We start from the raw sequence: 25,965 nt of genomic DNA, 5'->3' as shown, positions 1-25,965 counted from the left end.
AATGCTTCCAGTTTAGTCAGGTAACACCCAGTCATGTATATCTTTATATAGTTCTGTCATATCCAATAAACCAGTTGTTAGATTTACCAATGTCTCAGCAATCATTCCTCAAGCCAGTCCAACATATTAGACCATTTTGCCACTGAATTGATCAATATCCCCTTGCAGCATTCTTGTGTCCTGTATTTAGTTGCTCTCTGACTAACCTTCAATTCATGAGCGCAAACTTGTATAATACCTTCCTGTATCACACCTTATCGAATGCTTTCTGAAAATACAAATATACCCTCCACTCCCTCCCACGTTAACTTAGCTCAATCAGTGATTTTCCAAATTGCCATAAAATCTGACTACGTGATTTAAAAAAAAGTGAACTCTGATCTGGTTATTTTGCAAATTCAGTTAAATGCAGCTAGGGGTGGCACGGTGGTTAGCACTGCTGCCTCACAGTGCCAGGGACCCCGGGTTCAATTCCAGGGCTTGGACCACTGTCTGTGCGGAATCTGCATGTTCTCCCCGTGTCTGCCTGGGTTTCCTCCCAGTCTGAAAGATATGTTGGTTATTCTCCCTCAGTGTACCCGAACAGGCACCGCAGTGTGGTGACTGGGGGATTTTCACAGCAACTTCATTAGTGTTAATGTAAGCCTACTTTTGACATCAATAATGAAACTAAAAACAACTCTTTCCTCTGGTGCTGCTACTCCAGTCTGGGAGGCCAGCGTTTCCATGGTGATGATGATCGGTACTCTCTGCGCTCGGCCGCTTAGGCCTGGGATCTGGTTGCCGGCGCTCGGTTGCCCGGGTTTGGGTCTCTATGGTGACGGGCCGGGTTTCCAGGCCGCAGGATGTCGGCGGTGTCCCGGGCGGTACTCGGAGTGTCCGTGCTGCTGACAGTGGGCACGGTGGCCGGGGTCCACCTCGGGCAGCACCTGGAGCGGGAGGTGGGTTCTTTCAGGCCGGGCTCGACCCGCAGGGTGAGGCCCGGGATCCCAGGCCCACAGTAGGTGGAGCCTCGCGTTGGAGTTTGGAGCCCGCTGCCGCGCACAGTGAAGCTCCGGCCCCGCCGCCCGGGAGGTTGTGGTGAGAGGGAGAATGAGCGGTTACTGCCGGCCCGTTACTGTCACCCCGGGGGGGGGGGGGGGGTGAGGCCACCCTTCAAACACGTGATGAGGGGGAGGGGAATTTAATTGAGCGCGAGGCGCAGAATCCCTCCCCCCCCACCCCCTGATCCCCCCCACCCACCCCCCTGATCCCCCCCCCACCCACCCCCCTGATCCCCCCCCCACCCACCCCCCTGATTCCCCCCCTGATTTCCCCCCGATTCCCCCCCCAAACACCCCGGATCTCCCCCCCCCTGAACCCCCCCCCCACGGATCTCCCCCCCACCAGATCTCCTCCCCCACCAGATCTCCTCCCCCCCCAGATCTCCTCCCCCCAACCAGATCTGCCACCCCACCAGATCTTCCCCCCCCCCTCCACAAGATCTCCCCCCCCACCAGATCTACCCCCCCCACCAGATCTCCCCCCCCACCAGATCTTCCCCCCCCGTATTCTCCCCCCCCCGTATTCTCCTCCCCCCCCGTATTCTCCGAATCCCCCTCCCCCCCGAATCCCCCTCCCCCCCGAATCCCCCTCCCCCCCCCGAATCCCCCTCCCCCCCCCGAATCCCCCTCCCCCCCCCGAATCCCCCTCCCCCCCCGAATACCCCTCCCCCCCCGAATCCCCCTCCCCCCCCGAATCCCCCTCCCCCCCCGAATCCCCCTCCCCCCCCGAATCCCCCTCCCCCCCCGAATCCCCCTACCCCCCGAATCCCCCTCCCCCCGAATCCCCCTCCCCCCCGAATCCCCCTCCCCCCGAATCCCCCTCCCCCCCGAATCCCCCTCCCCCCCGAATCCCCCTCCCCCCCGAATCCCCCTCCCCCCCCCGAATCCCCCTCCCCCCCCGAATCCCCCTCCCCCCCCCGAATCCCCCTCCCCGAATCCCCCTCCCCCCCCCGAATCCCCCTCCCCCCCCCGAATCCCCCTCCCCCCCCGAATCCCCCTCCCCCCCCGAATCCCCCTCCCCCCCCCGAATCCCCCTCCCCCCCCCGAATCCCCCTCCCCCCCCCGAATCCCCCTCCCCCCCCCGAATCCCCCTCCCCCCCCCGAATCCCCCTCCCCCCCCGAATCCCCCTCCCCCCCCGAATCCCCCTCTCCCCCCGAATCCCCCTCCCCCCCTAATCCCCCTTCCCCCCCCCACCGTATCTCCCCCCCACCGTATCCCCCCTCCCCCCCACCGTATCCCACCTCCCCCCACCGTATCCCCCCTCCCCCCACCGTATCCCCCCTCCCCCCCACCGTATCCCCCCTCCCCCCCACCGTATCCCCCCTCCCCCCACCGTATCCCCCCTCCCACCCCACCGTATCCCCCCTCCCACCCCACCGTATCCCCCCTCCCCCCACCGTATCCCCCCTCCCCCCACCGTATCCCCCTTCCCCCCCACCGTATCCCCCTTCCCCCCCCACCGTATCCCCCTTCCCCCCCCCACCGTATCCCCCTTCCCCCCCACCGTATCCCCCTTCCCCCCCACCGTATCCCCCCTCCCCCCCCACCGTATCCCCCCTCCCCCCCCCACCGTATCCCCCCCCCCCCCCCCACCGTATCCCCCCTCCCCCCCCCACCGTATCCCCCCTCCCCCCCCCACCGTATCCCCCCTCCCCCCCACCGTATCCCCCCTCCCCCCCACCGTATCCCCCCTCCCCCCCACCGTATCCCCCCTCCCCCCACCGTATCCCCACTCCCTCCCCCACCGTATCCCCACTCCCTCCCCCACCGTATCCCCCCCACCGAATCCCCCCCACCGAATCCCCCCCACCATATCCCCCCCACCGTATCCCCCCTCCCCCCCCCACCGTATCCCCCCTCCCCCCCACCGTATCCCCCCTCCCCCCCACCGTATCCCCCCTCCCCCCCACCGTATCCCCCCTCCCCCCCACCGTATCCCCCCTCCCCCCCACCGTATCCCCCCTCCCCCCCACCGTATCCCCCCTCCCCCCCACCGTATCCCCCCTCCCCCCCACCGTATCCCCCCTCCCCCCCACCGTATCCCCCCTCCCCCCCCACCGTATCCCCCCTCCCCCCACCGTATCGCCCCTCCCCCCCACCGTATCGCCCCTCCCCCCACCGTATCGCCCCTCCCCCCCACCGTATCCCCTCTCCCCCCCACCGTATCACCCCTCCCCCCCACCGTATCCCCCCTCACCCCCACCGTATCCCCCCTCCCCCCCACCGTATCCCCCCTCCCCCCCACCGTATCCCCCCTCCCCCCCACCGTATCCCCCCTCCCCCCCACCGTATCCCCCCTCCCCCCACCGTATCCCCCCTCCCCCCACCGTATCCCCCCTCCCCCCCACCGTATCCCCCCTCCCCCCCACCGTATCCCCCCTCCCCCCCACCGTATCCCACCTCCCCCCCACCGTATCCCCCCTCCCCCCCACTGTATCCCCCTGCCCCCACAGTATCCCCCCTCCCCCCCACCGTATCCCCCCACCGTATCCCCCCCTCCCCCCCACCGTATCCCCCCTCCCCCCCACCGTATCCCCCCTCCCCCCCACCGTATCCCCCCTCCCCCCCCACCGTATCCCCCCTCCCCCCCCACCGTATCCCCCCTCCCCCCACCGTATCCCCCCTCCCCCCCACCGTATCCCCCCTCCCCCCACCGTATCCCCCCTCCCCCCCACCGTATCCCCCCTCCCCCCACCGTATCCCCCCTCCCCCCCCACCGTATCCCCCCTCCCACCCCACCGTATCCCCCCTCCCCCCCACCGTATCCCCCCTCCCCCCCACCGTATCCCCCTCCCCCCCACCGTATCCCCCTCCCCCCCACCGTATCCCCCTCCCCCCACCGTATCCCCCCTCCCCCCCCACCGTATCCGCCCCCCCACCGTATCCCCCTTCCCCCCCACACCGTACCCCCCTCCCCCCCCACTGTATCCCCCCTCCCCCCCCACCGTATCCCCCCTCCCCCCCCACCGTATCCCCCCTCCCCCCCACCGTATCCCCCCTCCCCCCCACCGTATCCCCCCTCCCCCCCCACCGTATCCCCCCTCCCCCCCCACCAGATCTCCCACCCCCCCACCAGATCTCCCACCCCCCCACCAGATCTCCCCCCCCACCACATCTCCTCCCCCACCAGATCTCCCCCCACCAGATCTCTCCTGCCCCCGTATCGCCCTCCCCCCCCACCGTATCCCCCCTCCCCCCCACCGTATCCCCCCTCCCCCCCACCGTATCCCCCCTCCCCCCACCACCGTATCCCCACTCCCCCCCACCGTATCCCCCCTCCCCCCCACCGTATCCCCCTTCCCCCCCACCGTATCCCCCTTCCCCCCCACCGTATCCCCCTTCCCCCCCACACCGTATCCCCCCTCCCCCCCACTATATCCCCCCTCCCCCCCACCGTATCCCCCCTCCCCCCCCCGCCGTATCCCCCCTCCCCCCCACCAGATCTCCCACCCCCCCACCAGATCTCCCACCCCCCCACCAGATCTCCCACCCCCCCCACCAGATCTCCCCCCCACCACATCTCCCCCCCCCACCACATCTCCTCCCCCACCAGATCTCCCCCCCCCACCAGATCTCTCCTGCCCCCGTATCCCCCCTCCCCCCCCACCGTATCCCCCCTCCCCCCCCACCGTATCCCCCCTCCCCCCCCACCGTATCCCCCCTCCCCCCCCACCGTATCCCCCCTCCCCCCACCGTATCCCCCCTCCCCCCCACCGTATCCCCCCTCCCCCCCACCGTATCCCCCCTCCCCCCCACCGTATCCCCCCTCCCCCCCACCGTATCCCCCCTCACCCCCACCGTATCCCCCACTCCCCCCCACCGTATCCCCACTCCCCCCCGTGTATCCCCCCCCCACCGAATCCCCGCTCCCACCCGTATCCCCCCTCCCCCCCGTATCCCCCCTCCCCACGCACCGTATCCCCCCTCCCCCCCCACAGTATCCCCCCTCCCCCCCACCGTAGCCCCCCCTCCCCCCCCACCGTATCCCCCCCCGTGTATCTCCCCCCACCGTATCCCCCCCCCACCGTATCCCCCCTCACACGCACCGTATCCCCCCTCCCCCCCCACAGTATCCCCCCCCCACCGTATCCCCCCTCCCCCCCACCGTATCCCCCCTCCCCCCCCACCGTATCCCCCCCCCACCGTATCCCCCCTCCCCCCCCACCGTATCCCCCCCCACCGTATCTCCCCCCCCCACTGTATTTCCCCCCCCCCCACCGTATCCCCCCCCACCGTATCCCCCCTCCCCCCCACCGTATCCCCCCTCCCCCCCCCACCGTATCCTCCCTCCCCCCCACCGTATCCTCCCTCCCCCCCACCGTATCCCCCCTCCCCCCCACCGTATCCCCCCTCCCCCCCACCGTATCCCCCCTCCCCCCCACCGTATCCCCCCTCCCCCCCACCGTATCCCCCCTCCCCCCCACCGTATCCCCCCTCCCCCCCACCGTATCCCCCCTCCCCCCCACCGTATCCCCCCTCCCCCCCACCGTATCCCCCCCCTCCCCCCCACCGTATCCCCCCTCCCCCCCACCGTATCCCCCCTCCCCCCCACCGTATCCCCCCTCCCCCCCACCGTATCCCCCCTCCCCCCCACCGTATCCCCCCTCCCCCCCACCGTATCCCCCCTCCCCCCCACCGTATCCCCCCATCCCCCCCACCGTTTCCCCACTCCCCCCCACCGTATCCCCACTCCCCCCCCCACTGTATCCCCACTCCCCCCCCACCGTATCCCCACTCCCCCCCCCCCACCGTATCCCCACTCCCCCCCCACCGTATCTCCCCCCACCGCATCCCCCCCCCACCGTATCCCCCCCCACCGCATCCCCCCCCCACCGTATCCCCACTCCCCCCCCCCCCCCCCCACCGCATCCCCCCCCACCGCATCCCCCCCCACCGCATCCCCCCCCACCGCATCCCCCCCCACCGCATCCCCCCCCCACCGCATCCCCCCCCCACCGTATCCCCGCTCCCCCCTCACCCCCCCCCCACCGTATCAGCCCCCCCCCCCCCCACCGTATCGCCCACCCCGATCCCTTCCGTCCCCCCCCTCCCCGATCCCTTCCGTCCCCCCCTCCCCGATCCCTTCCGTCCCCCCCTCCCCGATCCCTTCCGTCCCCCCCTCCCCGATCCCTTCCGTCCCCCCCTCCCCGATCCCTTCCGTCCCCCCCTCCCTGATCCCTTCCGTCCCCCCCTCCCCGATCCCTTCCGTCCCTCCCTCCCCGATCCCTTCCGTCCCCTCCTCCCCCGGATCCCCCCTCTCCCCCGGATCCCCCCTCTCCGCCCTCCCCGGGACCCACCCCCCGCCCCCCCCCCGGGACCCACCCCCCCCCCCGGGACCCACCCCCCCGCCCTCCCCGGGACCCACCCCCCCCCCCGCCCTCCCCGGGACCCAACCCCCGCCCCCCCCGGGACCCACCCCCCCCCCCCGGGACCCACCCCCCCGGGACCCACCCCCCCGCCCTCCCCGGGACCCACCCCCCCCCCCGCCCTCCCCGGGACCCACCCCCTCCCGCCCTCCCCGGGACACACCCCCTCCGCCCCAGGATCCCCACCCACCCACCCCCTCCCTCCGTCCATCCCTCCAACCCCAGGATCCACCCTCCTCCCTCCCCCCGGGATCCACCTTCCCCCTGCTATCCCCTCCGGGATCCACCCCTCTCCCCCCCCCCCACCCCTCCTGGGATCCACCCCTCTCCCCGCCCCGGGAACCACCCCTCGTCGTCCCCCCCCCAGGATCCACACCTCTTCCCCCCCCCGGATCCACCCCTATTCCCCCCCCAAAGGGATCCTCCCCCCTCCCCCCCCACAGATCCCCACCCCCTACAGATCTCCCCCCCCCCCCCCACAGATCTCTCTCTTCCTCCCCCCCCCCCCCCCCGCCCAGGGATCTTCCCCCCCCCAGGGATCCTCCCCCACCAGGGATCCTCTCCCCGCCAACCCCCCCAGGGATCCTCCCCCGCCCCCCACAGGGATCCTCCCCCGCCACCCCCCAGGGATCCTCCCCCCCCGCCCCCCCAGGGATCCTTTCGCCCCACCGCCCCCACAGAGATCCTCTCCCCTCCCCCCAGGGATCATCCCCTCCGCCCCCCCCCTCCCCAAGGATCCTCGCTCCCCCCCCCCAAGGATCCTCCCCTCCGCCCCCCCCTCAAGGATCCTCCCCGACCCCAGGGATCCTCCCCTCCCCCCCCAGGGATCCTCCCCTCCCCCCCTCCCAGGGTTCCTCCCCCCCCCTTCCCAGGGTTCCCCACCCCACCCCCCAGGGATCCTCCCCTCCCCTCCCCCCCCCCCCAGGGAACCTCCCCTCCCCCCCAGGGATCCTCCCCTTCCCACCCCAAGGGATCCTCCCCTTCCGTCCCCCCCGTCCCCAGGGATCCTGCCGTCCCCTCCCCCCCAGGGATCCTCCCCTCCCCCCCAGGGATCCTCCCCTCCCCACCCCCCCCACCGCCCCCAGGGATCCTCCCCCGCCCACCCCAGGGGTCCTGCCCCCCCCCCAGGGATCCTCCCCTCCCCCCCCCCCCCCCATGATCCTAATCTTCCTCCCCCCCCAAAAGGGATCCTCCCCTTCCCCCCCAGCAATCCTCCCCTCCCCCCCAGAGATCCTCCCCCCCCAGGGATCCTTCCCCCCACCCCCGCTCACCCAAGGATCCTCCCCAAAGGGATCCTCGCCTCCCCCCCAGGGATCCTCCCCTCCCCCATGGGATCCACCCCCTCAGCGCCGGGATCCACCCCCCTCCGCGCCGGGATCCACCCCCTTCCGCGCCGGGATCCACCCCTCCGCGCCGGGATCCACCCCCTCCGCGCCGGGATCCACCCCCTCCGCGCCGGGATCCACCACACTCCGCGCCGGGATCCACCCCCCTCCGCGCCGGGATCCACCCCCCTCCGCGCCGGGATCCACCCCCCTCCGCGCCGGGATCCACCCCCCTCTGCGCCGGGATCCACCCCCCCTCCGCGCCGGGATCCACCCCCCTCCGCGCCGGGATCCACCCCCCTCCGCGCCGGGATCCACCCCCCTCCGCGCCGGGATCCACCCCCCTCCGCGCCGGGATCCACCCCCTCCGCGCCGGGATCCACCCCCCTCCGCGCCGGGATCCACCCCCTCCGCGCCGGGATCCACCCCCCTCCGCTCCGGGATCCACCCCCTCCGCGCCGGCATCCACCCCCTCCGCGCCGGGATCCACCCCCCTCCGCGCCAGGATCCACCCCCTCCGCGCCGGGATCCACCCCCCTCCGTGCCGGGATCCACCCCCTCTGCGCCGGGATCCACCCCCCTCCGCCCCGGGATCCACCCCCTGCCACACTGGGATCCACCCCCCTCCGCGCTGGGACCCACCCTCCTCCCCCACCCGGGACCCACCCCCCTCCCCTACCCGGGACCCATCCCCTCCCCCACCCGGGATCAACCCATCCCACCCGGGATCCACCCTCTTCCCCCGGGATCCACACCCCCAGGATCCCTCCCCCCTCGGATTCCTCCCCCTGGGATCCACCCCCCCAGGATCCCTCCCCCTCTGGGACCCCTCCCCCCTCTCCCCCCCCCCCTCCCCCCCCCCTCCCCTTCCCGGTATCCTCCCCCCAGGACTCACACTCCTCACCCCTGTATCCAACCCCCAGGGCTCCCCCCACACCCGAGGATCCTCCCCTCATCCCCCAGGGATCCTCTCCTCCCCACCCCTCAGGGATCATCCTCCACCCCCCCCCCCCCCCCCCGAGATCCTCCCCTCCCCCCCAGTAATCCTCCCCTTTCCCCCAGGGATTGTCCCCTAACCCCCCATGGATCATCGCCTCCCCCACCCCTCAGGGATCCTCCCCCCCGAGGGATCCTCTCCTCCTCCTCCTGGGATCTACCCTCTCCCGGGATCCACCCACCTCCCCCCCAGGATCCAACCCTGCTCTCCCCCTGGAATCCGCACCCCTCCCCCGGAATCCTCCACCCCCCCCCCCGGGATCCACCCCCCCCCTCCCCAGGATCCACTACCCCCTCAGGATCCACCCCCTCCCCCCAGGATTTTCCCGTCCCTAGGATCCACCCCCTCCCCCCAGGATCCACCCCTCCCCCGGGATCCACTCCTACCCCTGGAATCCACCGTCCCCTGGGATCCTCCCTCCACGGGATCCACCCCACCCCCTCCAGGATTCACGCCCGGGATCCACCCCCTCACCCTAGGATCCACCCCCCGGGATCCACTGCTCTCCCCCCACCCCGGATCCGCGACCTCCGCCCTGGTCCACCCCCCAGGGATCCTCCCCTCCCCCCAGGGATCCTCTCTTCCCCTCCCCTCCACTCTGATCCTCCTCTTCCCCTCCACCCAGGGATCCTGCCTCTCCCCCCCCACCCCCCAAGGAATCCTTCTTCCCCCCCCACCACCCGGGATCCTCCCCTCCCGCCCAGGGATCCTTACCCCACCCCCAGGATCCTCCGCTCCCCCCCTGGATACTCCCCTCCCCCCTTCCCCCTCCCGTGATCCTCACCACCCCCCCCCCCCCCCCCCCCCCCCCCCCCGGGATCCCCCCTGGATTCCCCCCTCCCCCCCTCCGGGATCCCCCCGGGATCTTCCCCCAGGATCCACCCCCCTCACCCTGGGATCCACCCCTGGGATCTATCCACCCCCTGGGATCCACTGCCCCCCCCCCCGCACCCCGGATCAGCCGCCCCCCTGGGATCAACACCCCCCCCCCCACCCCAGATCCACCACCTCCACCCTGGTCCACCCCCCAAGGATCCCCCCCTCCCCCCACCCCCCCCCCCCCCCCCCACGGATCCTGTCCTCTCACCCCCCCCCCCCCAGAGATCCTCTCCCCCATGATCCCCCCCTCCCCCCACCCCCCCCAGGGATCCTCCCCCTCTAGCCCAGGGACCCTTGCCCCCCCCCCCCCAAGGATCCTCCCCTCCCCTCGCCTCTTCCCGCTCCCGAGATCCTCACCCACCCTCCTGGGGATCCTCCCCCCCCCCCAGGATTCCCCCTCCCCCCTCCCCAGTGATCCCCCCCGGGATCTCCCCCCTCCTCTCTGAATTTACCCCCTCCCCTCTGGATTTCAGCCCTCCATCACCCCCCAGATCTCTCTCCTCCTCCCCCTTGGATCTCTCTCCTTCCCCCCACCCCCCCCCCCCCCCCCCCCGATCACCCCCCGGATCCCCTTGGGATCTGTTCCCCCCATATCCTTTCCCCCCCGATCTCCCCCCCACCCCCAGATTCTCCTCCCCTCCCAGGATTTCTCCCTCCCCTTCCTGAATGTCTCTCTCCCCCCCCCCCAACCGATTTCTTTCCCCCCCCTCCTAGATTTCTCCCCCTCCCTGTGGATTTCTCTCTCTCTTCCCCCCCCCCCCCCCAGATTTCCCCTACCTCTGGATTTCTCCACCCTTCCCCTGCCCCCATCCTCCAGGTTCCCCACAAGGTGGACAAGTTCACATTTCACCATGTCATACTCCACGTGCCAGGTTTTGCCCAATCACTTCACCTATCCGTATCCCTTTGCAGACCCCTGGTGTCCTCTTCACAACTTACCATCCAGCTATCTTATTGTCGTCGGCACATTTAGCAACTATAGATTATGTTCCTTCATTCAAATTATTAATGTAGATTGTAAATAATTGAGCTCCCTGCACTGAACCCTGTTGCACTCCACTCATTACATCCTGCTAACCCAAAAATGCAACCAACCTAACCAATCCTCCCTCCATACTAAGATATTACTCTCTACATTATGAGCTCTTACTTTGTATGGTAGCCTTTGATGTGGCGCGTTGTCACATGCTTACTGGAAATCTAAATATACCCCATCCATAGGATTCCCTTTATTCAAGTTGTCAGTTAATTCCTCAAATAACTTTAGTAGGTTAGTCAAACATGACATCCCTTTCACAAAACCTTGTTGACTCTGCCTGATTGCACTGAAAATGTCTAGGTGCCCAGCATGACCTCATTAACAATAGATTACAGTATTTTTCCTATGACAAATGTTAAGCTAACTGGCCTGTAGCTGCCTGCTTTCTGTATCCGTCCTTTCTTGGATAGAGGAGTTCCATTCACTATTTTGCAGACTGATGGGATCTTTCCAGAATCTAGGGAATCAAAACCAATGCATCTACTGTCTCAGCAGCCACTTTCTTTAAGCCGCTAGGATGAAGTCCATCTTGACCTGGGGACTTGTCAGCTTTTAGTTCTAATAATTTTCTCAGTCCCCTTTTCCCGAATTGCAATTTTTTTAGTTTCCCCATCTCTGTCACTTCTTGATTCATAATTAATTCTGGCTTGTTATTTGTATCCGTTACAGTGAAGGCAGATGTAAAATCTCTCTTCAGTTCCTTAGCCATTTCATATCTTCCATGACTAACTCCTCCGACTCTCCCTCTAGAGGACCAATGCTCACTTTGCTTTTATCCTTTTTAAATGCCTGTAGAAACTCTTACTGTTTTAAAATTTCTAGCTAGACTCCTCTTGTGCTCTAATTTCTCACTCCTTGATATTCTCTCTTTGCTGCTTTTTTATTCTGTCCAATCTTTTGATCTTTCACTAACTTTTGCAGCATTGTATGCTTTTTCTTCCAAAGTGATACTATAGTTAGTTTCCTTAGATAGTCACAGTTAATCTCCCATCCCCTGTAGCCTTTCTTACTGGAAAGTGTCTTTGCTGAGCATTGTGAAACATCTCCTTAAATGTCTCCCACTGCATCTCTACCGACCTACCCTTAACCTAATTTTGCAGTTCACTTTAGCCACTGTCTTCCTCCCTTTATAATTGCCCTTTTTAAAAAAACCACTTCGAGCCATTCTTCTTTCCATCAGACTACAAGATATAGGAGCAGAATTGGGCCATTAAGTCTGCTCTGCCTTTTGGTCATGGCTTATATGTTTCTCAAACCCATTCTCCTGTCTTTTCCCCATAACCTTTGATCCCCTTACCAACCAAGAGCCTATCTATTGCTATCTTAAATATACTCAGTGACCTGTCCTCCACAGCCTTCTGGGGCAATTCATTCCACAGATTCAGCACCCTCTGGCTGAAGAAATTCTTCCTCATCTCCTAAAGAATTGTCCCTTTACTCTGAGGCTATTCCCTCGGGCCCTGATATCATTTTTCAATTCTTTTTCTAGGGGAATTTCACAGTAACTTCACTGCAGTGTTAATGTAAGCCTTACTTATGACTAATAAATAAACTTTAAACTTTTTTCTTTCTTCTGTTAGTATTGAATTCATAATCCTTTCTCATGTACAGATCTTTCCTTGGCATTGTGGTGTTCCATCTCTGCCTTGTGTCCAGTTCTGTTCTGTCCAACCCCTCTGCCTCTGTGGGATAACATTGCTATCTCCGAGTGGTTGGTTCTTGTCCATTGCTGGAATACAAGAAATGGGAGAGAGAGAAAAGACTTGTATCTTGACTTTCAGCTCTTGGGGAAGCTTCTGAGGTCCAGAAGCACACATAGTTCCAAAACTGAAGCAGCGGTGAGCCTCTGCAATCTTAACTATTGCAACTTGACTAAAAAGTACAGCCCACTCTATAACTGATGCGTTCTGTCGCTAACCACATTTAGAATTGAGTTTCCTTTTCTATGAAGGGATCTGGTTCATGAAAGCAACACCAAATTCTGTTTTCTGCTTCCATTATTGGGTGAATGAAGCTTTGCATACAAATGGTTAAGTACAGAAACAGTGCCCTGATTGTTGCTTTCTGACTGCCACTGGTAAGATGCAGCAGGAGAGTTGGTTCTTTTTTAACATTAACAAATCAGATATGACCTAGTGAATTAACTACTTGTACACTAGTTATTGCATTTCTGGAAAGTGTATCATAATATTTGCACTACAAAATATGCTGCTAATACCCAGGCAAGCTTTGACCTTGATCGGTAACCTCTTTAATATGGATGTTTAAAGAATATTTTATACTTGGATCACATCCCAGATCTAGGGGGGTTGTAATGTCAATTGTGATGTTATTCTTTTGGATCAGCTTTTGATGACCTTCTGTACATAGATTGGCATGAAGTATGATTTATGATGTCCAAGTCTCTCACTCAGTAGCATATCAATTAGTTAAACTGACTCGGTTAATATCAAAGAGTTCAAGTGAGAAGTTGTATTTTTGGGCTTCCCGGTTTGAACCTTCAGTCACTTGAAATATTGGGATGTGCTTCACTCCAGAGACCTGGGTTCGATTCCCAGCTTGGGTCACTGTCTGTGTGGAGTTTGCACCTTCTCCCCGTGTCTGCGTGGGTTTCCTCCAGGTGCTCCAGTTTCCTCCCACAGTCCGAACGACATGATGGTTAGGTGCATTGGCCAGGCTAAATACTCCCTCAGTGTACCCGAACAGTGTTAATGTAAATCTACTAGTGACACTAATAAATAAACTTTAATCTTAAAGCTGCTTTGAAATATTCAGCAATTTAACATAATATTTTTGGATTGATCACCAGACAAATGTTTGAATTAAGCTACATTTTTTTTCTTTCCATAGAGGTTGCGAGAAGGAGTTTTCAGAGATCTTGAACGGCAGGCGCGCAAAAAGGAGAATCTTCGAATCCTAGAGGAACAAATTAGTCTGACAAAGAAACTGGAAGCAGATCGACTACAGAGAGACACCTTGACCCCAGAGAGTTCTCGACAATCTGCAAAACAATAGCCTCATCTCTTTTGAACTTTGGATGTTTAATAGATGACGGATATTTTTTTCCTTCAGAATTGTAGAAAAAGACTTGATAGAATTATTTAATTTAAGATGAATAAAGCTGCTCTTTGGATAACTGCTATGCTATTCTAGCTGTTGACCCTTTCTAGTGTAACCATTGCCAGAGGTTTGGGAGTATGGAAGAAAACGAGGAGACAAAAAGCTTAACTGCTCGCCAAATGGAGGATGAGTGTGCAAGAATGACTGCTTCTGAAGGCTTGGAGGAAGGAGAGGTTGAAGGAGAAACTCTACTGATCGTTGAGTCAGAAGACCAAGCCTCGGTGGACCTGTCCCACGATCAGAGTGGGGATTCCTTGAACAGTGAGCTGGGTGATGAAGGGGAAGGGTCCTGGACGGAAGAGATGTCCTTTTACTGTGACAAATGTCAGAAGTGGATACCTTCAAGTACGTATGTTATTCCTAAAATATCTAAGTGTAATATCTTTTGTTATTCTGATATATGGGGAGCAGAATCTCAGTTGAGCTTCCCCAATCTTTCTCAGAGTTACAGAGGCAAATTGGTTGATACTATGTGGAAATTACTGGTACAGTTCAGTGGAAAATGGGAGGCATTTGCTTTTCTTGAGCTAACATGTTTTGTGCACTCAAAATTCAACTGTGAAAAATGGGATTGTAAAAATTGAGTCATATGATCCATAAATGGTATCAAAATACAGAAGGTAAGGCAAAATGAAGTGCTGTTTGTCAATGGGGTGTTTTAGCCTGAAATAACTACCGTGTACTATTAGTCTGCAGTGGTGTGACTCCGACACCACTGGTTGGTTCAATAACTGACTCTACCAGTGTAGCTTAAGTCTAAAATGAAAGATTCCTACAAGGTTTGGAAATTTGTTATAAAATTCCAGATCTCCCAAATAAGTGAGAGACATTGTGGTTGTTTTGTGTTCTTGAAAAGAGAGATGGGTATGTATCACAACGATTCTTGAGGCTTAAAATGAGTGCAAAGCATTTCAATTTCAGTGAGACAACCTGCATCCAATCTGCACACTTCTGAATTTGTGGGATCCGCTTATTAGGCATGCTGGGTGAAAACCTAAAACAATTGGCTTCTTGAATCACTTCATTAAGAGCCTGCTGCCTCTTAAAGAACCCCTGTATAAAGTTACTTACCATTGACCAGTCTCTCCCCACGTAGAATTCTTCAGCAGGCCCTGTGATATCGAACTAGGTGTGTTTTAATTTTCCTGCTTTTTTAAAAAAGCAAAACATTCCTCAGTAGGATCAGGAGTATCCACCTGTCTGTGTGGAGTATGCACATGCTCCAGGTGTCTCCATGGGTTTCCTCCGGGTGCTCCAGTTTCCTCCCACAGTCCAAAGATGTGCGGGTTAGTTGATTGGCCATGCTAAATTGACCCTAGTGTCAGGGGATTTGATTTGATTTGATTTATTATTGTCACATGTATTAGCATACAGTGAAAAGTATTGTTTTTTGCGCACTATACAGATAAAGCATACCGTTCATAGAGAAGGTAACGAGAAAGTGCAGAATGTAGTGTTACAGTCATAGCTAGGGAGTAGAGAAAGATCAACTTAGTGCGAGGTAGCTCCATTCAAAAGTCTGACGGCAGAAGGGAAGAAGTTGTTCTTGAGTCGTTTGGTACGTGACCTCAGACTTTTGTAACTTTTTCTCAAAGGAAGAAGGTGGAAGAGAGAATGTCCGGGATGCGTGGGGTCCTTAATCATGCTAGCTGTTTTACCGAGGCAGCGGGAAGTGTAGACAGAGCCAATGGATGGGAGGCTGATTTGCGTGATGGATTGGGCTACATTCACAACCTTTTGTAGTTTCTTGCGGTCTTGGGCAGAGCAGGAGCCATACCAAGCTGTGATACAACCAGAAAGAATGCTTTCTATGGTGCATCTGTAAAAGTTGGCGAGAGCCGTAGCTGACATGCCAAATTTCCTCAGTCTTCTGAGAAAGTAGCGGCGTTGGTGGGCTTTCTTAACTATAGTGTCGGCATGGGGGACCAGGACAGGTTGTTAGTGATCTGGACACCTAAAAACTTGAAGCTCTCGACCCTTTCTACTTTGTCCCCGTTGATATAAACGGGGCATGTTCTCCTTTACGCTTCCTGAAGTCGATGACAATCTCCTTCGTTTTGCTGACATTGAGGAAGAGATTATTGTTGCCGCACCAGTTCACCAGATTCTCTATCTCATTCCTGTTCTCTGTCTCATCATTGTTTGAGATCCGACTCACTATGGTGATGTCGTCAACAAACTTGAAAATCGAATTGGAGGGGAATTTGGCCACACAGTCATAGGTGTATAAGGAGTATAGTGGGAGCTGAGAACACAGCCTTATGGGGCACCGGTGTTGAGGATGATCATGGAGGAGGTGTTGTTGCCTATCCTTACTGATTGTGGTCTGTGAGTTAGGAAGTTCAGGATCCAGTCACAGAGGGAGGAGCCCAGGCCACGGAGTTTGGAGATGAGTTTCGTGGGAATAATTAATAATTAGCAATAATTAATAATTAGCAGGGTAAATATGTGGGGTTACGGGAATAGGGCCTGGGTGGGATTGTGGTCAGTGCAGACCCGATGGGCGAAATGGCCTCCCTCTGCACTATGACTTGACTTGGCAGTTACCCTGCTCCTTCTTGAACCTACTTGAGGGCTGCTGCAGGCAAGGCAGGTAGCCTGAAATAAGTTTTCTCATGGGGCTGAACGATCTGTGGAGGTGCAGTGCGTGCTGACAGCTCCCCCTGAATGTGTAGGTAAGACCCAAGGACCAATTCCTGCTGATCCACAGACCTCTTGGTTTGGGCATGTGCTGTCTGCCAAAGTCTGGGATGAAAATACCCTTGGACCAAAATCTACATCAATACATTTCCCAGCACATCCTGTCTCCTATTAATTTTATGTATTTCCTCCAGTTATCTAACCAGGGAATCGAATGGGAGTATGTACAAATGTTCAGCACATGGAGGCCAGTCTTATTTTATATTAAGGGGAAGGTTTGGATAGATTCTGCTCTTAAGCAAACATTTTCATGTTATTATTCACACAATGCTCTTATTACATCTTGTACATAATGTTATGAAGGACTCTGACTGGAAGTTTACCAGGCCTGTAGAGTGGGGTAGGAGACGGAAATGAGGCATCTGAGAAATATGGACAGGAAGTGCTTGTAGGGAAGTGTGACTTTGCTTCTGAATTTTACAAGCAGTGGGAAAGATAGATGAACGTCATGCTAAGATGCAATGGGCCATCAACTTAACCTGTTTAGAATGTAATCAGCATGATTTTAAATACAATTGACTGGAATTTTACAGTGCAATGAGCAGTACACAGGATTAACAGGCCTTCAGACCAGTTAAAGGTTGTGGCATTGAGGTGAGGCATCAGTGCTGCCTTTGTCAGCCATTCCAAAAGGCAACTTGCTCTGGAAGTGGATGCATGGGGAACAAAAACCATTGCCGGCTAACAGTAGAAAGCCTCTAAGGGTGCCATCACCAACTTGTGGGTTTTTTTTAAGGGTACCAACATCAGTGGGTAGAGGTTTGCATTCTACAGGGGACAAAGAGGGGCAGTGACACTTTCTCCCAGTAGCAAGGGAAAAGTCCCAGGGAAGCTGGGTTGCAAAGATAGCGCAAGCATTTACCTGGCATGGGACTGATCCACCAGTTGTAGTGACCCTCTGTGAAGAAGAAGAATGGCATATAGAGAGGGAGAATCAGGCACTTGCTGTCCACTGCAGCATGTGGGCCAGCATTCAGGTGGGCACTCTGGAGCAAAGCGAGTAGGGGATAAACAACAGTCTGCCGTTTGAGGAATGGCCTATCTGCAGAATAGTCTGTGTCGGGCTCACCTCAACTACCTGCAGATATCCAAGCAGCAGCATCAGTGCAGACTGATGCACTCCAGGGAAGTGATCACTGATTTATGCAGCATGTTGCAGGTCAGGCTGAGATCTGTGGGGTTTGGTGACATCCGTGAGAATCAACTCCACTTTAATGCATTCAAACCTTTACAGGGATTCACTGGGGACGTGTGGATTCTCCCAGGCTGGAGATGATTTGATGGTTTAAGGAGGTGACCAATGACCAGTTCAAGATGGCTGGCGGCTGTGTGCTACTGAAACCATGTAGTACCACCTTGGTAATACCGCCACAGACCAAGCTGGCATAGTTCTAAAGGACGTAGCTGTCAGACTGGGTCTGCAGCAGATGGTGAGGGAACGAATAAAAGGGAAAGAAGCATACTTGACCTCATCCTCACCAACCTGTCTGCTGCAGATGCATCTGTCCATGACAGCATTGGTAGGAGTGAGCATTGCTCCATCCTCACATTGGGAATACCCTCCATCATGTGTGGCATTACCATTGTGCTAATTTGGATAGACTTCAAACTGATCTAGCAACTTGAGACTGGGTATCCATGAGTCACTGTGGGCCATCAGCAGCAACAGAATTGTACTCGACCACAATCTGTAATCTCATGGCCCAGCAAATCTCTCACTCTGTCATTACCACCAAGGCAGGGGATCAACCCTCGTTCAATGAAGAGTGCAGGGGACATGCCAGGAGCAGCACCAGGCATACCTAAAATTAAGTGTGAACCAGGTAAAGCTCCAACACAGGATCACTTGTGTGTAAGCAGCAAGTAATGGACAGCTCAACCATTCCACAACCAGTACATCAGATCCAAGCTCCGCAGTCCTCCCATATCCAGTTGTGAATGGTGGTGAACAATTAAACAACTCCCTGAAGGAGGAGGCTCCACAAATATCCCCATCCTCAATGATGGAGGAGTCCAGCACATCAGTGCAAAAGATAAGGCTGAAGCATTCTCAACAATCTTCAGCCAGAAGTGCTGAGTGGATAATCCATCTCTCCCTCTGCTGGAGATCTCCAGCACCTCAGATGTCAGTTTTCAACGAATTCGATTCACTCCGCGTGATATCAAGAAACAGCTGAAGGCACTTGACACTGCAAAGGCTATGAGCCCTGACAATATTCCGGCAATAGTACTGAAGACTTGTGCTCCATAACTTGCTGCGCCCCTAGCCAAGCTGCTCCAAGACGGCTACAACAGTGGCATTCATCCAGCAATGTGGAAAATTGCCTGGGTATATCCTGTCCACAAAGAGCAGGACAAATCCAATCCAGCCAATTACCATACATCAATCTACTCATGATCATCAGTAAAATGGTGGAAGGGATCATCAATAGTCTACAAAGTAACACTTGATGCTCGGTTTGGGTTCCCCCAGGGTCACTCAGCTCCTGACCTCAACAGCCTTTGTTCAAACATGGACAAATGAGCTGAACTCCAGAGGTGAGGTGAGAGTGGCTGCCCTTGACATCAAGGCCACATTTGACCGAGTGTGGCAACAAAGAGCCCGAGCAAAACTGGAGTCAATGGGAACCGGGGGGAAACTGTCCACTGGTCGGAGTCATATCTGGCACAAAGGGAGGTGGTTCTGGTTGTTGGAGGTCAGTCATTTCAGCTCCAGGATATCACTGCAGATGTTCCTCAGGGTTGTGTCCTAGGCCTAACCATCTTCAGCTGCTTCATCAGTGACCTTCCTTCCATCATAAGGTCAGAAGTGGGGATGTTTGCTGATGACTGCACAATGTTCAGTACCATTTACAACTCAGATACTGAAGCAGTCCATGTCCAAATGCAGCAAGAACTGGACAATATCCAGGCTTGGGCTGACAAGTGGCAAGAAACATTCATGCTACACAAGTGCCAGGCAAAGACCATCTCCAGCAAGAGAGGATCAGCCATTGTCCCTTGACATTCAATTGCATTACCGTTGCTTAATCCCCCACTATCAACATCCTGGGGTTACCATTGTCCAGAAACCTAACTGGATTAAGTATATAAATACTGTGGCTACAAAAGCAGGTCAGAGGCTAGGAATCCTGTGGTGAGTAACTCGCCTCCTGACGCCCAAAGCCTGTCCACAGGCACAAGTTAGGAGTGTGATGGAATACTCTTCACTTGCCTGGATGAGTGCAGCTCCAACAGCACTCGAGAAGCTTGACACCATCCAGGACAAATCAGTCTGCTTGATTGGTCATCCTTCCACAAACATTCACTCCACCAAAAAACCGTGGCAGCAGTATGTACTATCTACAAGATGCACTGCAGGAATTCACCAAGGCTCCTTCAGCAACACCTTCCAAACCCATGATGGCTACCATCTAGAAAGACAAGGGCAGTAGATATCTGGGAACACTAGCACCTGGAAGTGCTTCTACAAGTCACTCACCATCCTGATTTGGAAATATATTGCTGTTCTTTCACTGTTGCTAAGTCAAAATCCTGGAACTCTCTCCCTCACAGCACTGTGGGTGTACCTACACTTCAGGGATTGCATCAGTTCAAGAAGGTGTCTCACCACCATTTTGTCAAGAACAGTTGGGTACAGGCAGTGAGTGCTGGCATTACCAACGATGCACACATCCCACGAACAAATCAAAAGAAATGGTCAAACCAAGTCTTCCCCCTCAGGTGGATGTAAAAGATATGGCGCCACTCAAAGGAAAGCACTTCGCCCAGGTGTCTCTACTAACACTTATCGCTCAATCAATAGCATTAAAATAGATTGTGGTAATTACTTCTTTGCTGTTTGTGGGACCATGCTGTGTGTAAATTGTTTGCCGTGTTCCTACATTAAAAGATTTCAGAAGTACTTCATTGGATGTGAAGTGCTTTGGGTTGAGCTACGGCTGTGAGTGGTGCAAACTTAGTTTTTTAATTTAGTATTTTGGATTTATTTACGGTTCAATTTATTTCACTCTAGCGTGCTTTGTATGATTTAAGCAGATGCTCCAGTGCAGTTCCAGGGGAATGTTCTGCATTGAAGTGCCATTTAAGTGAAAAAGACTGAGATTGTTCAGATGGATGTTGAAGATCAGCCTGTACTGTTCAGTATTCAGTAAGAAAAGCACATGATTTCTTCTGGTATTCCAGCTCGAATTCCTTTCCCAACTAGTGTGAGCAAACCTAAATCACTTCATTGTTATTAGTGATATTTTGCTGTGCATAAAGCGATTGCTGCATTTCTCTACACAGCAACATTTTTATGTCATAAATTATTTGTTAAGTCTTAGGAATGTGTTAAATGATGTGATAGAATGCTACCAGGTGCAGTTTTTAACAAAATAATAAAATTCAAGGAGGAGGTGTGTGCAAAGGAAATCCCATTGAGAGCATGTTTGAAATAGTACCACAAGCTGATGGCAGATGATTTTTCACTGCACCATTGTGCTCTTGCAGTACAACCTGTTGTCAAGTTGCTACTGGAAACCTTCCTGTATCCTGTGCAGTACCCTATTTCAATGTCACCAGATACTGATACACTAGGAATAATCGCTTACTGTGCTTTATGTAATAGTTTGATAAAGTTGTTAAAATGTACGTTGAATAGCACTCTTATGTATGTATATTAGTTATATCTTTTCATAATTTGAATATCTCGTATTAACCATTCATTTAATCTGATGTCACTGAACATTTGTATAAGAAACTTAACATCCCATCCTGACAGCTTTAGCATCATTAGGAGTGCAATGGTTTCAGGGTGTGGAAGGAAATACCAACAAAGATATCCTTTGCACCCACTTCAAACAATGAACAAAACTAGGTGGTGACTGCTTGTACAAGCCAGCTGAGAGTTCAGGATCAGGGACACTGGATTGTCCATTATTGACAAACCCTTTCGATGGGTATAGACAACTATTATTAGCCTCATTTTTCAAATGATCTATGTATATTTCAAAAATCAGGTGATTGCATTTGACATCAATCAATTTATCATAAAATATTGAAGATTTACATTGTTTTAAAATATTTAAAAATTGAAGTATGCATAGTTTCCTCTCTTATTTCTGTTTCCTGCACTGCATTTTTTCTGATGTCACCGTTTGCTGGGTACATTTTCCATGGGATTGGTTCTTTTTTCAGCATCTAACACTAACGAACTATATTCCTTAAAATAGGAGCAGGAGAAGGCCATTTAGCCCTTTGAGCCTGCTCTGCCATTCAACGAGATCATGGCTGATCATCCATCTTAATGCCATTTTCCTCCGCAATTCCCTTATTCCATGATACCTTTAATATCGAAAAATCTACCAAACTCTGTCAGGAATATACTCAGTGACAGAGCATCCGCAACCCGCTGGGATAGAGAATTGCAAAGGTTCACCACCCACTTGAGTGGTGCATAGCTTGGGAGACCAGTTGGGCTTTACTCCGTTCTGCCCTCACACTGGTTGGTTTTTCTGATGGTGGTGGTTGAAAGGATGATTCAAGCACAGAGGCCTGATAATGATATGCTAATTAATCCAAATGGTGTATCCAGCATTGAACATCAGGAAACACACTTTGTCACTGACAGGGAAGAAAGACAATTGCGATCATGTTCCTATGAAACTCAATTTGGCTGTTCTCGTGAGATTCTCCACTCCCATCATCAAACCCACCCGACAGGATTGGAAGCGGAAAAGCCGAACCCTAGTGTTCACTTCTTCACCTTTCCAGAAGACACTCTGGAGCACAGGAGCTGTGGCTGTTTCTGCCTCCCAATATCAAGGCCTCACATGTCAATTAGTGCTACACAAGGCTACCCAGGCGATAGTTTCAAACTCAATATTCACCAAGGATTGAACCTTCTGCCTTTTTTGGTCTGTTTGAATCAGCTATTCAATGCTTCTGGCAAGGATGTCAACAGGTAGTACTCTTCCTCTCAGTCAGAAAGTCACTGGCCACTCCAGAGACCTCAACACACAATTTTTGCTGACACTCCTATGAAGTACTGAGGGACAGTACCGTTAAAGATGCTGTCTTTGGGTGCTGACTGTTAACAGAGTTCTCATCTGCCCTCTCCAGTGGACATAAAAGATCCAAATGGCACTATTTTGAAGGTGAACAGGGGAGTTAGCGTGATTGTCGTGGCCTATATTTGTCCCTTAACCACCATCACAAAAACAGGTTATCGGATATTTATTTCAGTGCCATTTATTCAGCTTTGCTGTGTACAGGTTGGCTGCTGTGCTCCCTGTGATCAGAAATGACTTCAAAAGTACTTCATTGGCTGTGAAGCACTTTGGGACAACCTGAAGTCAACAAAGGTGCGAGATGAATGCAAGCTCTTCTACTCTGCATTTGTCCATGTTGTACCACATGTGGAAGTACTTGATGCAGACACTGGAGTGGAGATATTTTCCATTCCCTAGTGATGACATTGCTCGGACCCACGAGACATCAGAACACAGATTTTGAAAGAATAGGTCACTAAAAGAGCAACACCAGCTGGGGCATAACACATGGCTTTGCAAGCACACTACAGATTGCACTGGTATGAAGTAGTGTTTGAAGGGATGCAGACACCTGTGATTGAGGTCAGTTCATTTTTGTTTGATTGTTAAAAATACAGGACAAAAGAAAATACAAGACAAGCTTGTAGATTGAACCAATAGTATAGTTAGGTAATAATTTGGTAGGAAGAATAAGGAGGTCCCATACTCCTTGGAAGTAAGTCTCCTTGAGATAAAGAGCAAAGGGATCTGGGGGGGGGCACAGATCCAGAAATCAGTGATGCACATTATAACTGAAAACCAGTGGAGCTTTATTAGACTTGTACAGAACCATGGGAAGATCACACCTGGAGTCTGCATATTATTATTAAAATTGATTTCCTAGAATGATCCCTGATCTGACGGGTTATAACTATGTTGAAAGATCCCTCTGGAAAAGAGAAGACTGGGGTGATCTGATCTGATAAGATTATGAAAAGGTTTGATATGGTGGATGTGGAGAAGATAGTTCCATTTGCAGGCAAAATCAGAATGAGGGACACGAATATGAGATAATCACTAATCAGTTCAGTCAAGAATTCAAGAGAAATTTCTTTGCCCAGAGCAAAAGTTGCTACCACAAGTTGTAGTTGAGATGAACAGTATAGTAGCATTTCAGGGGAAGCTGCAAAAACACACGAGGTACAAAAGGAATCGAAGGATATGCTGGATAGATGAAGGATGAGAGGAGACTCATGTTGACCAGAAACACTGGGATAGGTCTGTTGTGCTGAATGTGCTGCTTCTGTTGTAAATATGGTGTAATACTACGTAATATATTAGATTCTTAGTGACTAAGATTTCAGGTACGTCTGAGGAAGGCATTTTGAAAAGTCTACTCTGCAACCTTTTTGAGGATATCTTATAGCAGGTCCTTCATCCCGGTGCTTTGTTCACCCTCAGCAAGTACATTTTGCAGAATTTGGATTGGGGGACTCTTTTAAGCCAAAAACTAAGTTATTCTCTGCTGAGCATGAACTGAGTCTCTGTAGTGAAATATTGATAAAATAGGATCGGTGCTGCTTGTGCAGACCTGCATGAGGTAATAATTTGTCAATGTCCTTGTTTGCTTGTTGGGGCTCATAAAATGGTCGAACAGGCCATTTGTAAGTATCCATCTTCGCTTTTCATGTAATGTTTGTGGTAGCTCCTATTAACAAGAAAATGCAGGATATTTCATCATATGCACGATTCGCATTTATAACACACTGATGTAACAGTGAAGGTTAAGGAGGTACTTAATAAAAGTCTTCAAATTTAGGGATTTTGGCAGAGTAATGGGGATGGAAGGGAACTGTTTCCACTGACGGAAGGTTCAATAACCAGAGGACACAAATTTATGAACTGTATTTGTGAAGGTAGTCAAACAGGGCACTGGGGGAGAACTCTTCTGTTCGTCTTAAAATAATGCAAGAGATCTCTTATGTCCACTTAAGAGGCAGTTAGGAATCTCTTGTTTAATGTTGCATACAAAAACCGCATTTTCGACAGTGCAGCATTCCCTTAGCCGGAAATATACGCTCAAATCTCTGATCCCTGATGTCAACTTTATTCAAAAGGTCAGGAAATGAACAAAAATCATAGAATAGAATCAGCTAAAAAGGAGACTATGCAGATTTGGAATCTGCACTGGCTCTTTCACAGAACAATCCTATTAGTCCTACTCCCCTGCTTTCTCCCCATATCCCTGCAATTAATTTCCCCTTCAGATATTTATCCAGTTTCATTTTGAAGGCCCCTAATGAACCTGTATCCACCACCCAGGCTGGCAGTGTTCCTTATCCTAACCACTCATCACATAAAGGTTTTCCCCATGGTGTCCTTTGGTTATCGACCCTTCAGCCATTCAAAACAGTTTAATATTATTTACTTCATCTAAATCTTTCATGCTTTTTCTTCAAAGCCTTCATGTACCTCCTAAAGTATGATGCCTGGAATTGTACACAGTACTGCAGCAGGGGATAAACTAATGTTTTATATAGGTTTATTGTAACTTCCTGGCTTTTGTACTCTATGCCTCCTATGTTAACCTGTCCTGCCACCTTCAAAAGTCTGTGCACAAACACCCCCAGGTCTCTCTTCTTGTGCCCTTTTAACAGGTAATTGTATAACACTTCAACAAAGTGTGATGTCCCAAGGCACAAGGAGGACAGTCTAACGGTGGGGAGAAGTAAGGCCCCACACTAGGGCCAAGGTGGCTGAAGGCTCTGTCACTTATTAATGAGGAAAGTTCCAAATTGGTAAAACAGAGGTACGGTCAGGGACTTGGGATTCGAGAAAGTTGTAATGATCATTAAAGCGGATAATCTGTCCTCACATTACTGTTTGTGGCATCTGCTTTGGCAGGGCACCAACTATTGTGGTTGTAACTTGTGACATTGACCATTGGCTAACCTTACAGCACAGACTGTACTTCACTGGCTGTGAGACACTTTTGACGTCCTGAGCTTGTGAAAGGCGCTTAATAAATGCAAATTCTTTCTTTCTAACAATATGATCCTTGTGCCACAGAGCAAGTGATGGCTGCCAAATATTCAACCTTTGTAATGTTTATACTTATACATAGTCACTGGAAAAGGTTTCAAAAAATAATGCAAGGATTAAAATGCAATATTACTAATGTCTGTCACTGCTTACATTGCTGGCTTGATAGAATTTTCATCAAGCAAAACAGTATTATTTTATTATTTTGCTGCTTTATATCATATGTAATTTGATAATCTCATTGATGTAAATAGCGATAGTGGTGGTCTTGCAAATGCATTTCAAAAAATATGAAAATATGGAGTCAATATTTAATTTCATAGGAACCCCATAACAAAGGGACATAGAGTCATAGGCCGGAATTTTACTGGCAGGCCTGCCCCAACTCGGGGGTCGGGCGAGGCTCAGAGAATGGCACTCTCCGTTGGCCTCGGGTGAGATT

General features: G+C 54.3%; 2 protein-coding genes across 3 annotated transcripts in view; both read left to right on the top strand.

Moving 5' to 3' along the window:
• Positions 1 to 776: 776 nt before the first annotated feature.
• On the top strand, positions 777 to 13,665 carry pet117 (PET117 cytochrome c oxidase chaperone). The gene is made up of 2 exons (XM_078230160.1): positions 777 to 941; positions 13,501 to 13,665. Exons 1-2 carry the CDS (start codon positions 846 to 848, stop codon positions 13,663 to 13,665), a joined length of 261 nt encoding a protein of 86 aa, XP_078086286.1. The 5' UTR covers positions 777 to 845.
• A 149-nt stretch (positions 13,666 to 13,814) lies between these two features.
• Positions 13,815 to 25,965, top strand: part of kat14 (lysine acetyltransferase 14) — a 45,135-nt gene continuing 32,984 nt past the window's right edge. The window contains exon 1 of one of the 2 annotated variants that reach the window (XM_078230153.1): positions 13,815 to 14,115. In XM_078230153.1, the coding sequence (XP_078086279.1) occupies positions 13,848 to 14,115 (268 nt within the window). In that variant the 5' untranslated portion in view covers positions 13,815 to 13,847. Of the gene's footprint in view, positions 14,120 to 25,965 lie in introns of both variants that reach the window. The other variant, XM_078230154.1, reaches the window with a different exon arrangement.

This window comes from Mustelus asterias, chromosome 15 (assembly GCF_964213995.1).
Source record: "Mustelus asterias chromosome 15, sMusAst1.hap1.1, whole genome shotgun sequence".
In the NCBI taxonomy this organism is placed as follows: domain Eukaryota; kingdom Metazoa; phylum Chordata; class Chondrichthyes; order Carcharhiniformes; family Triakidae; genus Mustelus; species Mustelus asterias.
Note: the sequence above shows the minus strand (reverse complement) of the source record. Positions and strands in the feature narration are given on the sequence as shown.

Excerpts from the sequence above, each read along its gene's own strand:
- pet117 (XM_078230160.1), top strand. The coding sequence starts at position 846 with ATGTCGGCGGTGTCCCGGGCGGTACTCGGAGTGTCCGTGCTGCTGACA. Across the intron at positions 942-13,500 it reads GGCAGCACCTGGAGCGGGAG|AGGTTGCGAGAAGGAGTTTT; the intron begins GTGGGTTCTTTC and ends TTCTTTCCATAG.